The sequence below is a fragment of the Ranitomeya imitator genome, chromosome 9, assembly GCF_032444005.1.
Source record: "Ranitomeya imitator isolate aRanImi1 chromosome 9, aRanImi1.pri, whole genome shotgun sequence".
NCBI lineage: Eukaryota > Metazoa > Chordata > Amphibia > Anura > Dendrobatidae > Ranitomeya > Ranitomeya imitator.
Genome location: NC_091290.1, coordinates 113,394,027 through 113,409,862, shown reverse-complemented (window position 1 = coordinate 113,409,862; position 15,836 = coordinate 113,394,027). Strand labels below are relative to the sequence as shown.

The following is a 15,836-nucleotide window of genomic DNA, read 5'->3' as shown; positions in this document are numbered from 1 at the left end:
TTTCGTGAGGGGGCAAGTAGGACAATTTTTTGATAATTAATGTAATAAGATTAAATTGTCTAAAAGTGCAGTGATTAGTTAATGTTTTATGAATTTTTTCCTTGTGGGTGTGAATGAAATAAGTTTTCCGTAACCTCTGCCTTCCTTCTTCAGGTGCCCTTCTTCCTGTTTATAACGTTCTCCGTGTACACCATGCTGCCCCTGGGGATGCGGGCCTGCCTGACCATCAGCATCATCTCTGGACTGTCCCACATCGTTGTTATCAGTATCACCGTCATGATGTCCTCAAACACCCGTGACACCATTGCATTCGAGGTAATGTCATTGACCACGACCAGAAAGACAAAGGTGATGAATATCAGACTTCACGGTGTGACCGCGTCTTATTCTAAACCGTGTAATATGTTCCTTTTTTACTTGCCGTCTATGTTTTCACACAATCTGACCTCACCGATCGCATGCTACCACTTATCAGTTGCCCCAAAATAAGTCTCTGGAAATCCCGTGGCGTCAGGATTTGGTCAGTCCGCAATATTGTGGCCGCGGCAGCTTACGGCTCATCGCTTCATGTGCTCTGATAGCATGGCAATACTGCCATCTTTGGTAAAATGAAATGTCCTAAGTCTAAAATCTCCATGTTCTCTATGCTGGTGGATGATGGCCGGTGAGTGATGGTGCGTGGGTGATAACGATGGCCTAATTAATGATGGCCGGTGAGTGATGGAGCGTGGGTGATGACGATGGCCTAATTAATGATGGCCGGTGAGTGATGGAGCGTGGGTGGTGACGATGGCCTAATTAATGATGGCCGGTGAGTGATGGTGCGTGGGTGATAACGATGGCCTAATTAATGATGGCCGGTGAGTGATGGAGCGTGGGTGATGACGATGGCCTAATTAATGATGGCCGGTGAGTGATGGAGCGTGGGTGATAACGATGGCCTAATTAATGATGGCCGGTGAGTGATGGAGCGTGGGTGATGACGATGGCCTAATTAATGATGGCCGGTGAGTGATGGAGCGTGGGTGATGACGATGGCCTAATTAATGATGGCCGGTGAGTGATGGAGCGTGGGTGATGACGATGGCCTAATTAATGATGGCCGGTGAGTGATGGAGCGTGGGTGATGACGATGGCCTAATTAATGATGGCCGGTGAGTGATGGAGCGTGGGTGATGACGATGGCCTAATTAATGATGGCCGGTGAGTGATGGCGCGTGGGTGATAACGATGGCCTAATTAATGATGGCCGGTGAGTGATGGAGCGTGGGTGATGACGATGGCCTAATTAATGATGGCCGGTGAGTGATGGCGCGTGGGTGATAACGATGGCCTAATTAATGATGGCCGGCGTGCAGAAAGAAACCCGTCACTTGTAAAGAATGAAAACGCGATGGAACTACTGCAGAATGGATGTGGTGGGGCCATTTCCATGGTGTAGGTCAATATAATCCTTAAAGATAAAAGTTTATTAATGGTGCAATAAAAATATAGTAGTAATAAAAACATGCAGCATAAGCAAATATATGAATATGAAGCAGTTTTCCTATATCCATGTTTCATGGTCCCCGTATGGACTGGCGCAAGGCTCCAGAGCCCGACATTAGGCAGATAAACACGCAGTTGTGATACCGACATAACTCTAATAGGCAATAATACATGCACCTTGTGCTATATGGAAAATAAATAGTAGTGTCATCTGAAGAATGGAGCAGCTTATTCAGAAGTCTGCATACGGCGTCATTTCACGCCAAACCTTCCCATGGCTTGCATGGCAGAGATGACCCGTAAATTCCTTTTTGTTCTCCTCATCGCCTGCTCTGTATTGTTTTCCCACAGATTGCAGGCAGTCTGGTAGCCGGGACGTTGAGCCGATTAGCTAGAACTGTGAGTCAGGCTGCAAAATGAGTCTCCAAAGCCATGCTCCATGATCTCATATCCTCCGCAGACAAGCTCCTGGTGCGCCACTGAGGTCACTGCCATCTGTATCGCCAGGACCACTGTATGCCACCAGCGCAGTCTGCCACAGTGTGTGATACTTCTCCTACTAAGGCCGAGTTCTATCACTCCAGAGATTGTGCTAATGACACTCTGATCCGAGCTTGCTCAGCGTCGGCATGTTTTGATTTGATTCTCTCGGATGAGAAAATTGGAGCACACGGAGTCAACGATGAAGAACAAAATTGCTCAATCTTCTCCATTGTGTGAAAACAGACTGCACTCAGATGTCATCAGAGTGCAAATTGTAACTCTGTTCTTAAGTCTGTAGCTGGCAGATCTCCTACAGAAACCCTATGTATTACAGTTACATACATTAAACATATTACACTTATAATGCTTACCAAAGTTTGTCCGAAGTCTTAACCTACATCTTACCCTATGCTTATTCTGCACTGTACACTAAACATTACTTATAAACTCTACAAGAAAAAAAAATGAGCAGAAACCCTGCTGTAACTAAGTAAATAAAAAGCAAAAAGTGCAATATGGAAGTGATGGGCGCTGGAGAAACCCTTTAACTGTGTGAGCCTCCAGATACAACACACAACTGTGCAAACTTCCAAATTCCTGGATGTTGCTCTGCGTATGCGTAGCAGAATGCGTTTTTCCATGTTTCCTGCAGCCTCCATGTCGGGGAATCGGTAGATGAAGGTGACTTTACTGTCCTTCTGCATCTTCATGTCCGCTGTGTCATTCTCACCTATCCGGTATGATTTATGGGAGGTGGGATGGAGGAAAGAACACTGTTCACACCTGACAATGAGCTTTCTTCTCTTGCTCCATTGTGTGTGTTATTATTCCTCCAGCTCGCCACTTCCCATGTGTGGAATGTCGCGGGAACAAAATGAATTTCAGACTTTCAATTTTTTTTTAGTAATGAAGCGCAGGGTTTTATAGTGTTTGCTTTGAAGTGATATATGTATGTACTTTGCAAATGACCTTAGTCAACATTTTAACTTTTAATTATCACATACTGTCGGGATCATTCATAAAATAGTAATTGAAACCCAGATTGTTAAACGAACTTTGTCCTTGACTTGTGAACCTACACATGGGTTGAGAAAGGCTTAAAAAATAACTATTTCTTGGGAGAGATTAGTTTTCTTTAAGGAGATCAGATGAGTAGAGTGTCTAATTGGCAATACTTCATGGAAAAAAAACATACAAATTCGCTTTCTCCTGAAAGGAAAGAGAACTTTTTTTTTTTAAATCTGATCTCAAAGCTGGATTCACATCTACACAGCCCAGTTTTACTGTATAATGCTGCTGTTTTTGTCTGTGTGCTAAATAACAAATGCTGGGATCCTGTTCTGTGTATGGGAGAGATCACAGCAGCCAGTCTCCTGCCCGTAGGTTCACAGCAACCCCAGTCCTATTAGGGCTCACAATCTAATTTCCATCTTGGAGTACATATGCCCTCCATGCAGCCATGCTGATGGTTTCCTATGTTAGATTCGGATGTAGGACGGTGGTGCCGGCCGATCAGGGAGATGTCTTGCTACAACTTGGGCTTTTTATAAATGGGACATAACATAGTAACATAGTAACATAGTTAGTAAGGCCGAAAAAAGACATTTGTCCATCCAGTTCAGCCTATATTCCATCATAATAAATCCCCAGATCTACGTCCTTCTACAGAACCTAATAATTGTATGATACAATATTGTTCTGCTCCAGGAAGACATCCAGGCCTCTCTTGAACCCCTCGACTGAGTTCGCCATCACCACCTCCTCAGGCAAGCAATTCCAGATTCTCACTGCCCTAACAGTAAAGAATCCTCTTCTATGTTGGTGGAAAAACCTTCTCTCCTCCAGACGCAAAGAATGCCCCCTTGTGCCCGTCACCTTCCTTGGTATAAACAGATCCTCAGCGAGATATTTGTATTGTCCCCTTATATACTTATACATGGTTATTAGATCGCCCCTCAGTCGTCTTTTTTCTAGACTAAATAATCCTAATTTCGCTAATCTATCTGGGTATTGTAGTTCTCCCATCCCCTTTATTAATTTTGTTGCCCTCCTTTGTACTCTCTCTAGTTCCATTATATCCTTCCTGAGCACCGGTGCCCAAAACTGGACACAGTACTCCATGTGCGGTCTAACTAGAGATTTGTACAGAGGCAGTATAATGCTCTCATCATGTGTATCCAGACCTCTTTTAATGCACCCCATGATCCTGTTTGCCTTGGCAGCTGCTGCCTGGCACTGGCTGCTCCAGGTAAGTTTATCATTAACTAGGATCCCCAAGTCCTTCTCCCTGTCAGATTTACCCAGTGGTTTCCCATTCAGTGTGTAATGGTGATATTGATTCCCTCTTCCCATGTGTATAACCTTACATTTATCATTGTTAAACCTCATCTGCCACCTTTCAGCCCAAGTTTCCAACTTATCCAGATCCATCTGTAGCAGAATACTATCTTCTCTTGTATTAACTGCTTTACATAGTTTTGTATCATCTGCAAATATCGATATTTTACTGTGTAAACCTTCTACCAGATCATTAATGAATATGTTGAAGAGAACAGGTCCCAATACTGACCCCTGCGGTACCCCACTGGTCACAGCGACCCAGTTAGAGACTATACCATTTATAACCACCCTCTGCTTTCTATCACTAAGCCAGTTACTAACCCATTTACACACATTTTCCCCCAGACCAAGCATTCTCATTTTGTGTACCAACCTCTTGTGCGGCACGGTATCAAACGCTTTGGAAAAATCGAGGTATACCACGTCCAATGACTCACCGTGGTCCAGCCTATAGCTTACCTCTTCATAAAAACTGATTAGATTGGTTTGACAGGAGCGATTTCTCATAAACCCATGCTGATATGGAGTTAAACAGTTATTCTCATTGAGATAATCCAGAATAACATCCCTCAGAAACCCTTCAAATATTTTACCAACAATAGAGGTTAGACTTACTGGCCTATAATTTCCAGGTTCACTTTTAGAGCCCTTTTTGAATATTGGCACCACATTTGCTATGCGCCAATCCTGCGGAACAGACCCTGTCGCTATAGAGTCACTAAAAATAAGAAATAATGGTTTATCTATTACATTACTTAGTTCTCTTAGTACTCGTGGGTGTATGCCATCCGGACCCGGAGATTTATCTATTTTAATCTTATTTAGCCGGTTTCGCACCTCTTCTTGGGTTAGATTGGTGACCCTTAATATAGGGTTTTCATTGTTTCTTGGGATTTCACCTAGCATTTCATTTTCCACCGTGAATACCGTGGAGAAGAAGGTGTTTAATATGTTAGCTTTTTCCTCGTCATCTACAACCATTCTTTCCTCACTATTTTTTAAGGGGCCTACATTTTCAGTTTTTATTCTTTTACTATTGATATAGTTGAAGAACAGTTTGGGATTAGTTTTACTCTCCTTAGCAATGTGCTTCTCTGTTTCCTTTTTGGCAGCTTTAATTAGTTTGTTAGATAAAGTATTTTTCTCCCTATAGTTTTTTAGAGCTTCAATGGTGCCATCCTGCTTTAGTAGTGCAAATGCTTTCTTTTTACTGTTAATTGCCTGTCTTACTTCTTTGTTTAGCCACATTGGGTTTTTCCTATTTCTAGTCCTTTTATTCCCACAAGGTATAAACCGCTTACACTGCCTATTTAGGATGTTCTTAAACATTTCCCATTTATTATCTGTATTCTCATTTCTGAGGATATTGTCCCAGTCTACCAGATTAAGGGCATCTCTAAGCTGTTCAAACTTTGCCTTCCTAAAGTTCAATGTTTTTGTGACTCCCTGACAAGTCCCCCTAGTGAAAGACAGGTGAAACTGTACAATATTGTGGTCGCTATTTCCTAAATGCCCAACCACCTGCAGATTTGTTATTCTGTCAGGTCTATTAGATAGTATTAGGTCTAAAAGTGCTGCTCCTCTGGTTGGATTCTGCACCAATTGTGAAAGATAATTTTTCTTGGTTATTAGCAGAAACCTGTTGCCTTTATGGGTTTCACAGGTTTCTGTTTCCCAGTTAATATCCGGGTAGTTAAAGTCCCCCATAACCAGGACCTCATTATGGGTTGCAGCTTCATCTATCTGCTTTAGAAGTAGACTTTCCATGCTTTCTGTTATATTTGGGGGTTTGTAACAGACCCCAATGAGAATTTTGTTACCATTTTTCCCTCCATGAATTTCAACCCATATGGACTCGACATCCTCATTCCCTTCGCTAATATCCTCCCTTAAAGTGGACTTTAGACAAGACTTTACATAGAGACAAACCCCTCCTCCTCTCCGATTTTTACGATCCTTTCTAAACAGACTGTAACCCTGTAAGTTAACTGCCCAGTCATAGCTTTCATCTAACCATGTCTCGGTTATTCCCACTATGTCAAAGTTACCTGTAGATATTTCTGCTTCTAGTTCTTCCATCTTGTTTGTCAGGCTTCTGGCGTTTGCGAGCATGCAGTTTAGAGGATTTTGTTTTGTTCCAATCTCCTCACTGTGGATTGTTTTAGAAATGTTCTTACCTCCCTTCTGAGTATGTTTTCCTGGGTCGTCTTTGTTCGAGTCTAATGTTTTTCTTCCCGTCCCCTCTTCTTCTAGTTTAACGCCCTCCTGATGAGTGTAGCGAGTCTTCTGGCGAATGTGTGTTTCCCAGGTTTGTTGAGGTGTAGTCCGTCTCTGGCGAGGAGTCCATCATACCAGTAATTCACACCGTGGTCCAGGAATCCAAATCCTTGTTGTCTGCACCATCGTCTTAGCCAGTTGTTTGCATCAAGGATCCTGTTCCATCTCCTGGTGCCATGCCCGTCTACTGGAAGGATAGAAGAAAAAACTACCTGTGCATCCAGTTCCTTTACTTTCTTCCCCAACTCTTCAAAGTCCTTGCAGATTGTCGGTAGGTCCTTCCTTGCCGTGTCATTGGTGCCAACATGTATCAGAAGAAATGGGTGGACGTCCTTGGAGCTGAAGAGCTTTGGTATCCTATCGGTCACATCCTTGATCATCGCACCTGGAAGGCAGCATACTTCTCTTGCAGTTATGTCCGGTCTGCAGATGGCTGCTTCGGTGCCTCTCAGTAGTGAGTCTCCCACCACCACCACTCTTCGTTGCTTCTTGGCTGTACTTTTTGCTGTCACTTGTTGCTGTGTGCCCTTTTCTTTTTTGCTTGCTGGTATTGCTTCATTCTTAGGTGTGCCATCTTCATCCTCTACAAAGATTTGATATCGGTTCTTCAGTTGTGTGGTTGGTGATTTCTCCATGGTCTTCTTGCTTCTTTTGGTCACATGCTTCCACTCATCTGCTTTTGGAGGTTCTCTGACACTTTTTGCACCTTCTGTGACCAGTAGAGATGCTTCTGTTCTGTCTAGAAAGTCTTCATTCTCTTTGATGAGTTTCAAAGTTGCTATTCTTTCTTCCAGACCCCGCACCTTTTCTTCTAAAAGGGCCACTAGTCTACACTTCTGACAGGTGAAATTGGATTCTTCTTCTGGTCGATCTGTGAACATGTAGCACATGCTGCAGCTCACCATGTAGGTTGTCACATCTGCCATGTTGCTCCTAGATCCTGCTGACTTGCTGTGTGTTTTCCTTCTTGTGTAATCTACTCAGCCAAGCTCTCTTGCAATAATGTCCTACAGGCAAAAATTCACGCGCCGTAAGGCGCGCGGTTTGGTGATGCTTTCGAAGCAGCTGGTCCCGGCTGTACCCAACGATCTTCTAGCTTAGGGAGACTTCGCTTCTCCCAGAAGGCACCTGGAATATGCAAATTAGCCTCCTGAAGCTTGAATCCCTGGTTTGGTGATGCTTTCGAAGCAGCTGGTCCCGGCTGTATCCAACGATCTTCTAGCTTAGGGAGACTTCGCTTCTCCCAGAAGGCACCTGGAATATGCAAATTAGCCTCCTGAAGCTTGAATCCCTGGTTTGGTGATGCTTTCGAAGCAGCTGGTCCCGGCTGTATCCAACGATCTTCTAGCTTAGGGAGACTTCGCTTCTCCCAGAAGGCACCTGGAATATGCAAATTAGCCTCCTGAAGCTTGAATCCCCTTGAATAACTAAACAGGATTTTCCAGTTTAAGAAAACTGTAGTGAAAACATCAGAAATTAAAAAGTTAATTAACTTACTGGTTCATGTGTCCTCTAATTCCGCACCGCTCGGTTAATGACCGGGTTTTTTTGTGAACAACAAACATTCTGAAAGCAATCTCTCTAAAAAAAAGTATTGTTATACAGTGTTCATATATATCCTAACATGAACAAATACCATAACACAGAACCCACAACTGGTGGTGTAGTATCTGCAGAAGAGTATTACACATTTTTTCGCACATAAATGTTGTAGTCCTATGTTAAGGGGAACCTGGCTGGATACTGTTTTCTTACCTTTTGAAACTGGTGTTTTACAGTCTGACATTGGAGGTCATGGTACACAACCATAAAGTGATACCTGTCCATTAGTAATCCAGTGTGCCAGTGCTGAGAAATCGAGCTTTAATTCCATATGCAAATTTGGCTGGAAGTGCATTGGGGGTGTGTCGGTGCACTGAGTACTTTTCCACGCCACCATTGCATTTCTAGGCTACTTTGCATGGGCCTTCTAAAGCTCGATTTCTCAGCGCTGGTAATACAAGACCGGTATCATTCTTATTGTTGCATTCTGACATTTACCGCCATAGTTAATCAGTAAAATTGCCCTGATGGATTGCCTTTAATCCACCACAATTTAGTCAGGCCACCCCTTCAAAAAACAGCTATAGCTAAGACCTGAAGACGGCCATCTGTGTGAAGGTCCAGCACTGGTGATGCAAATGATTTGCTCAAGTCAAACTGGTGCCTGATCGCTCCTTAGTTACAGATTAATTTTTTTTGTTGAATTTGGATTATTTTTTTACGTTTTTTTTTAGCTCATGACTTATTTTTGTGTTTTCCAGCTTATTGCCAATGCCATTCTATTCCTCTGTGGGAACCTTATAGGAGCGTTTCACAAATACCACATGCAGGACGCCTCCAGGGACCTGTACAACTACACAGCGAAATGCATTCGGGTAAAGATGAAACTGGAAATGCAAAAGAGGCAGCAGGTGAGAAATCGCTAAAGATCTACTATTAAAATGGTTATTTCATAAAAATGTTCACTAAGATCATCTAAGAATTTGCACATTTCAGACTCAAAGCTGCAAAGATTTAGGGCTGTGTTGGGTAAAGGACGTAGGTCAATGGCCAAAAGACACCGAACCTGTGCACGTCTGTGTTACATCCAGTCATTTATATGGACAATCTAATCCTATCCAAAAAGCTTTTATACACTGTTCCATAGACAATGTAAATCCAACCATGGTGTTTTCAATTGGAGTTTTAAGTAAAATTCTGGGTGAAAAAAATAGCACTTTATCTGGTGCAGTAGCGTACCACCGGATGTACAGAAATAAATCCATTTACTAATTCTTAACTTTTTCAGTTCCATTTTTTGTTCCAGTAGCTTCCTGATATGTTCTGCGCTTCTTTCATAAATATTTTTGAAAAGGGGCTAATTTGAGCCATGCAGTCACCTGACACGAACAGAATATGGTAGCCGCACACTTTTGTAGTGCTTTAATCATTTCCATACACACTAGACAAAATTGATCCCAACCTGATCAAATGCAGTTGGTGGGGTCATGCGACTCTCGCCTAATGGTCGCTTTCTGAGGAAAGAAAGATTGTGAACGTTGAATGGATTTATTTACTGAATATTTCCCTTTCCTCATGTAAATGTGCTGAGCATGCCTGTACATGGCGGAGTTGAGAGAAATAAAGGTCATCAGACAGATTTAGCGTGACTGGCTAAGGCAGCTCCTGTGCGCTGTGCTTGGCTTTCAGCCACAACTTTGTTTATCGCTTCCAAAGCTGCAAAATTAGATGATGGTTGCATGGCTTCTTCAGCCACAGATTGCAGTAGGGTGATGCTACTTTGCAGTATAAGGTATCCTGCAAGTTGGCCCAACCACACAAAAAATAAATTCCAATACAGTAGGTATGGATTTCCTGAAAGTTGCATCCATCCCTGAGGCTCCCCCACGTCCTTGTTATCCATGTTACTATGTGGCATCACCATACTGCCATCTTTGGCCACGTGGCATGTAGTCCTAGCCTGATAGCCGGACTATGAATTACCATAAACCTAGCTAATGGCTATTTCCCTCGAATCTCCAAAAACATGTACAACCTTATGAGATGGAGACTAGTCCGAGAAGGAGGACAGTGGCCCTCTGGATCGGCATGTTAACGTCCAATTAAAGAATCATCGTTTTCCCCGACTGAGGAAGTCTTGTTTCAATCAAAAAAATGCACCGATATTAATTTATGGCAAGGTTTATAAGAATGAAGACCGTAAATATACAGCAACATAGACATGAACTGTAGAGATGACTCTATCCTATCCTTCTCTAACACTTTCCCGTTCTTCTTTTCTATTCTTCACTCCCTTTTTCCTCTTTCGCTCCTTTCACCGTTCTCTCTCAGTATTTCTTATCAGTTGAGTATTGCTCCATGTAACTCCCATACCTGGCACCCTTACCAGGAGAGCCTTCTGCTGTCCGTCCTGCCTGTCTATATATCAATGGAGATGAAGTTGGCAATCCAGGACCGACTAAAGGAAACCAACGACAACCGCCAACCAGACAAAAACTTCCATAGCTTGTATGTAAAGCGCCACCAAAACGTCAGGTGAGTGGGACGACGCAGTCTCTTTATAGTCCATAAATGACTGAATCATATCGATTGGTGACTCGTTTCTTTTTTTTTTTTATCTTCTCCTGTAGTATTCTGTATGCGGATATTGTGGGCTTCACGCGCCTCGCTAGTGACTGTTCCCCTAAGGAACTTGTGGTCATGCTGAACGAGCTGTTCGGAAAGTTTGACCAGATCGCGAAGGTGAGGATGCATTTCATTTTACAGAAAAAGTTACTAAATAAAAGCCGAGCTTTGGATGTCCAGTGGGAGGTTCTTCTCTGTATGACAGTGCATGCGGAGATAGCTGTCAATCACTGACTAGGACCGCCCACTGGACTCGTACATACAAATCCCAGAGATTGCAATGAATAAAATACAAGCAACACTGAATATTGTCCGACAATCCTAACAAACCTACACATCAGTTTGGTCAGCTTCTCCTGCTCTGTAAAGTGCAGTCTACAGATCAGACTGCGTGTACAGGGGATAAAAAGGTTAAAGATTTTGTGTTTGTGCATAAAAGGAATACTTTATAGCTGGGGTTTGATGTTAGATATTTATCAGTGACCTGGCATGTATGATGTCTGTGTGATGTATCCATGTCAGGCTAGGCTCATGCACCGTATATTTTATCATTGGCACTTGTGATAATTTCATAGATGAACATGACACATCACCTACCACATTATCTCACATAACCTTGTGATTAACACAATTACTCATTTCCTGAAAAACTTGATGATTAGCGGCCTTAGGGTATGTACACACGACGGCTTTTAAACTTTGGTGAACCCGCTGAGATTTTCAAGCAGATGCTTTTTTTTTTTCCTGAAGTGTCATTTTGTGTTGTTGTTTTTGGTTGTTTCCTGAATGTTTGTCTTTTTGCAGCCTCTTTTTTTAAGACTTTCCTTTTTGCCTGTGTTTTTTTTTTTTTATACTTCATTGCCTAATGAAATCACTAGTGGGTTTTTTTTTTTCAAAGAAAAAATAATGGTAAAACGCTATAAAAAAAAAACCCAGGTGTCTTTTGAGGTTTAACATTGACTTGTAAAGTACAGCCGTGTTTTGAGAAAAATGACACATTTAAAACAAGTCAGAAGCATGAACATAAGCTGAACAATTTGTTTTCACAGATAAATACATGTTAGTTCAACGGAATCCGTTCGAAAAAGATGTAGTTTGCACATACCCTGGAGCAGTGTTTCCCAAACCCCATCCTCACGACCCCCAAACATATCATGTTTTCAGGATCTCCTTATTGCATAGTCCATTTTCTGGTATAGTGTGCCCTATACTAGTGTACTGTTCCCCACTGTGGTCCATTCCCTGGTATAGTGTGCCCCACCGTGGTCCATTTCCTGGTATAGTGTGCGCCAATGTGGTATAATGTGCCCCACCGTGGTCCATTTCCTGGTATAGTGAGCCCCATTGTGGTATAATGTGCCCCACCGTGGTCCGTTTCCTGGTATAGTGTGCCCCATTGTGGTATAATGTGCCCCACCGTGGTCCGTTTCCTGGTATAGTGTGCCCCATTGTGGTATAATGTGCCCCACCGTGGTCCGTTTCCTGGTATAGTGTGCCCCATTGTGGTATAATGTGCCCCACCGTGGTCCGTTTCCTGGTATAGTGAGCCCCATTGTGGTATAATGTGCCCCACCGTGGTCCGTTTCCTGGTATAGTGTGCCCCATTGTGGTATAATGTGCCCCACCGTGGTCCGTTTCCTGGTATAGTGTGCGCCAATGTGGTATAATGTGCCCCACCGTGGTCCATTTCCTGGTATAGTGAGCCCCATTGTGGTATAATGTGCCCCACCGTGGTCCATTTCCTGGTATAGTGAGCCCCATTGTGGTATAATGTGCCCCACCGTGGTCCATTTCCTGGTATAGTGAGCCCCATTGTGGTATAATGTGCCCCACCGTGGTCCATTTCCTGGTATAGTGAGCCCCATTGTGGTATAATGTGCCCCACCGTGGTCCGTTTCCTGGTATAGTGTGCCCCATTGTGGTATAATGTGCCCCACCGTGGTCCGTTTCCTGGTATAGTGTGCCCCATTGTGGTATAATGTGCCCCACCGTGGTCCGTTTCCTGGTATAGTGTGCCCCATTGTGGTATAATGTGCCCCACCGTGGTCCGTTTCCTGGTATAATGTGCCCTGTTCTGTCATCCAATACATTAAAAAATCAAAACCATGATACTATTCACTTCCCCCACACTCCCACACCGCACGGGGTCCTCTTCTACAGCTGTCACAGGAGCCTGCAGCTGACACCGATGTTCTCGCTGTGGCGCATTACATCATTTCTTCCGCCTCCAATCGTTGGCACACCGATGTCTGCTGCTGGCCTCTGATTGGAGAGCGGCATGTATTGCAGCGCAGGGAGGAATCTCCTTCATCTTTTGTACTCATGCCCAATGTTCAATTTGGAGCAAATTCAAACTCCAAGGATTTTTTCTTCTTTTTTTTTGTGTGTAAAATATCGCACAACACTTCGAAAAAGCTTTAAAATGTTGCATTTTAGTGGTCAATAAAATTCCCTTTTATTAAATAAAACACATGTAAAATATGCTGGATAATATTGATATGAAGCAGTTTACTGTCAGAAGCTATAGGGTCCCAAAGCTAGTTACGTTGCTGCGTAGAGTAGAAGCAGTCCGCAGCGTAGAGTAGAAGCAGTCCGCTGCGTAGAGTAGAAGTGGTCCGCTGCGTAGAGTAGAAGCGGTCCGCTGTGTAGAGTAGAAGTGGTCCGCTGCGTAGAGTAGAAGCGGTCCTCTGCGCAGAGTAGAAGCGGTCCGCTGCGCAGAGTGGAAGCGGTCGGCTGCGGGGAGTGGAAGCGGTCCTCTGCGCAGAGTGGAAGCGGTCCGCTGCGTAGAGTGGAAGCGGTCCGCTGCGTAGAGTGGAAGCGGTCCGCTGCGTAGAGTGGAAGCGGTCCGCTGCGTAGAGTGGAAGCGGTCGGCTGCGTAGAGTGGAAGCGGTCCGCTGCGTAGAGTGGAAGCGGTCGGCTGCGTAGAGTGGAAGCGGTCGGCTGCGTAGAGTGGAAGCAGTCGGCTGCGTAGAGTGGAAGCGGTCCTCTGCGCAGAGTGGAAGCGGTCCGCTGCGTAGAGTGGAAGCGGTCCGCTGCGTAGAGTGGAAGCGGTCCGCTGCGTAGAGTGGAAGCGGTCCGCTGCGTAGAGTGGAAGCGGTCCGCTGCGTAGAGTGGAAGCGGTCCGCTGCGTAGAGTGGAAGCGGTCCGCTGCGTAGAGTGGAAGCGGTCCGCTGCGTAGAGTGGAAGCGGTCAGCTGCGTAGAGTGGAAGCGGTCCGCTGCGTAGAGTAGAAGCGGTCGGCTGCGTAGAGTGGAAGCGGTCGGCTGCGTAGAGTGGAAGCGGTCGGCTGCGTAGAGTGGAAGCGGTCCTCTGCGCAGAGTGGAAGCGGTCGGCTGCGCAGAGTGGAAGCGGTCGGCTGCGCAGAGTGGAAGCGGTCGGCTGCGTAGAGTGGAAGCGGTCGGCTGCGTAGAGTGGAAGCGGTTGGCTGCGTAGAGTGGAAGCGGTTGGCTGCGTAGAGTGGAAGCCGTCCATTGCTGCTGAGCAGATCAGCTCTGAATGTGTGCGGAAATGAGACTGCAGACACATGGAGGGATTGCCGATTCATTGCTTTATTTGCCACCTACCTCCGCTCCCGTGTGCTTGATTCATGTCTGTTCAGCAGCACATGCCCGGGACTTGCCCTTCTGCAGGTAAAGGCTTCTGCGATGGATTGGGCTTGTGATCAGTGATCTCTCTATCTTGTCACTCATTGGGTCGGGATTATACCCCAATGATTATACTGGGGACCATTATAAGCTACTTGTCATTTGCCATAGAACACAAACACTCCTTTGTGCTGTGTATGTGGAAACAGAGGGAGGAAGGTGTGTGTTCAGTATGGGCGCACTATGGAAATCAGAAAAATAACAGAAGAAACATAAAATATAAGGAACATACACAGATGGATTTGGCTTTTTCTGATGACACCTAAAAGTCATTGGGCAAAGAGAAATGTCTCGCACTGGTCGGGACACCGGTGATCGTATATCACCAATCCTCTGTGAGCGGCGGGTCCTGTTTATGGTACAGGTACTCTATTGTATTTACATCGATCTTTGCTTTTTCTCCAGGAAAATGAATGTATGAGGATTAAGATTTTAGGGGATTGCTATTACTGCGTGTCTGGTCTACCGGTGTCTCTACCTAACAATGCAAAGAACTGTGTCAAAATGGGACTGGACATGTGTGATGCAATAAAGTGAGTATAAGCCAGAACGGAGCACATTTACACTGAACGTCTTTCTGTGGATTATCCACTTCATCTTTGCATAACCCTGACAGACCGCTGATCTCAGTGGATACTGTGAAATGCATTTATCCATGCTTGGTATTTTCACAGATATTACAAGCGCAAGAAAGGATAAAACTGCAGTGTTGATTAATCTGTTGTAACTGAAACTTATAACTGTTTTGATGTTAGACCCCCTATATCTAGCACTGATCACTGAGCCATGAGCACAATGACCCCCTATATCTAGCACTGATCACTGAGCCGTGAGCACAATGACCCCCTATATCTAGCACTGATCACTGAGCCATGAGCACAATGACCCCCTATATCTAGCACTGATCACTGAGCCGTGAGCACAATGACCCCCTATATCTAGCACTGATCACTGAGCCATGAGCACAATGACCCCCTATATCTAGCACTGATCACTGAGCCATGAGCACAATGACCCCCTATATCTAGCACTGATCACTGAGCCATGAGCACAATGACCCCCTATATATTGTGCTGGGAATCAAAACACTACCTATATTATTATTATTATTATTATTTATTATTATTATTTATTGTTATAGCGCCATTTATTCCATGGCGCTTTACATGTGAGGAGGGGTATACATAATGAAAACAAGTACAATAATCTTAAACAATACAAGTCATAACTGGTACAGGAGGAATGAGGACCCTGCCCGCGAGGGCTCACAATCTACAAGGGATGGGTGAGAATACAGTAGGTGAGGGTAGAGATGGTCATGCAGCGGTTTGGTCGATCGGTGGTATCTGCAGGTTGTAGGCTTGTCTGAAGAGGTGGGTCTTCAGGTTCTTTTTGAAGGTTTCGATGGTAGGCGAGAGTCTGATGTGTTGTGGTAGAG

The 15,836-nt window shown here is 44.4% G+C and overlaps 1 protein-coding gene across 1 annotated transcript in view; it reads left to right on the top strand.

Annotated features, from left to right (window-relative positions):
* ADCY7 (adenylate cyclase 7) overlaps positions 1-15,836 on the top strand; it is an 88,614-nt gene that overhangs the window by 44,686 nt on the left and 28,092 nt on the right. The window contains exons 4-8 of the mRNA XM_069738491.1: positions 154-315; positions 8,892-9,041; positions 10,520-10,665; positions 10,761-10,872; positions 14,804-14,931. Coding sequence (XP_069594592.1) covers positions 154-315; positions 8,892-9,041; positions 10,520-10,665; positions 10,761-10,872; positions 14,804-14,931 — 698 coding nt within the window. The remainder of the gene's footprint in view (positions 1-153; positions 316-8,891; positions 9,042-10,519; positions 10,666-10,760; positions 10,873-14,803; positions 14,932-15,836) is intronic.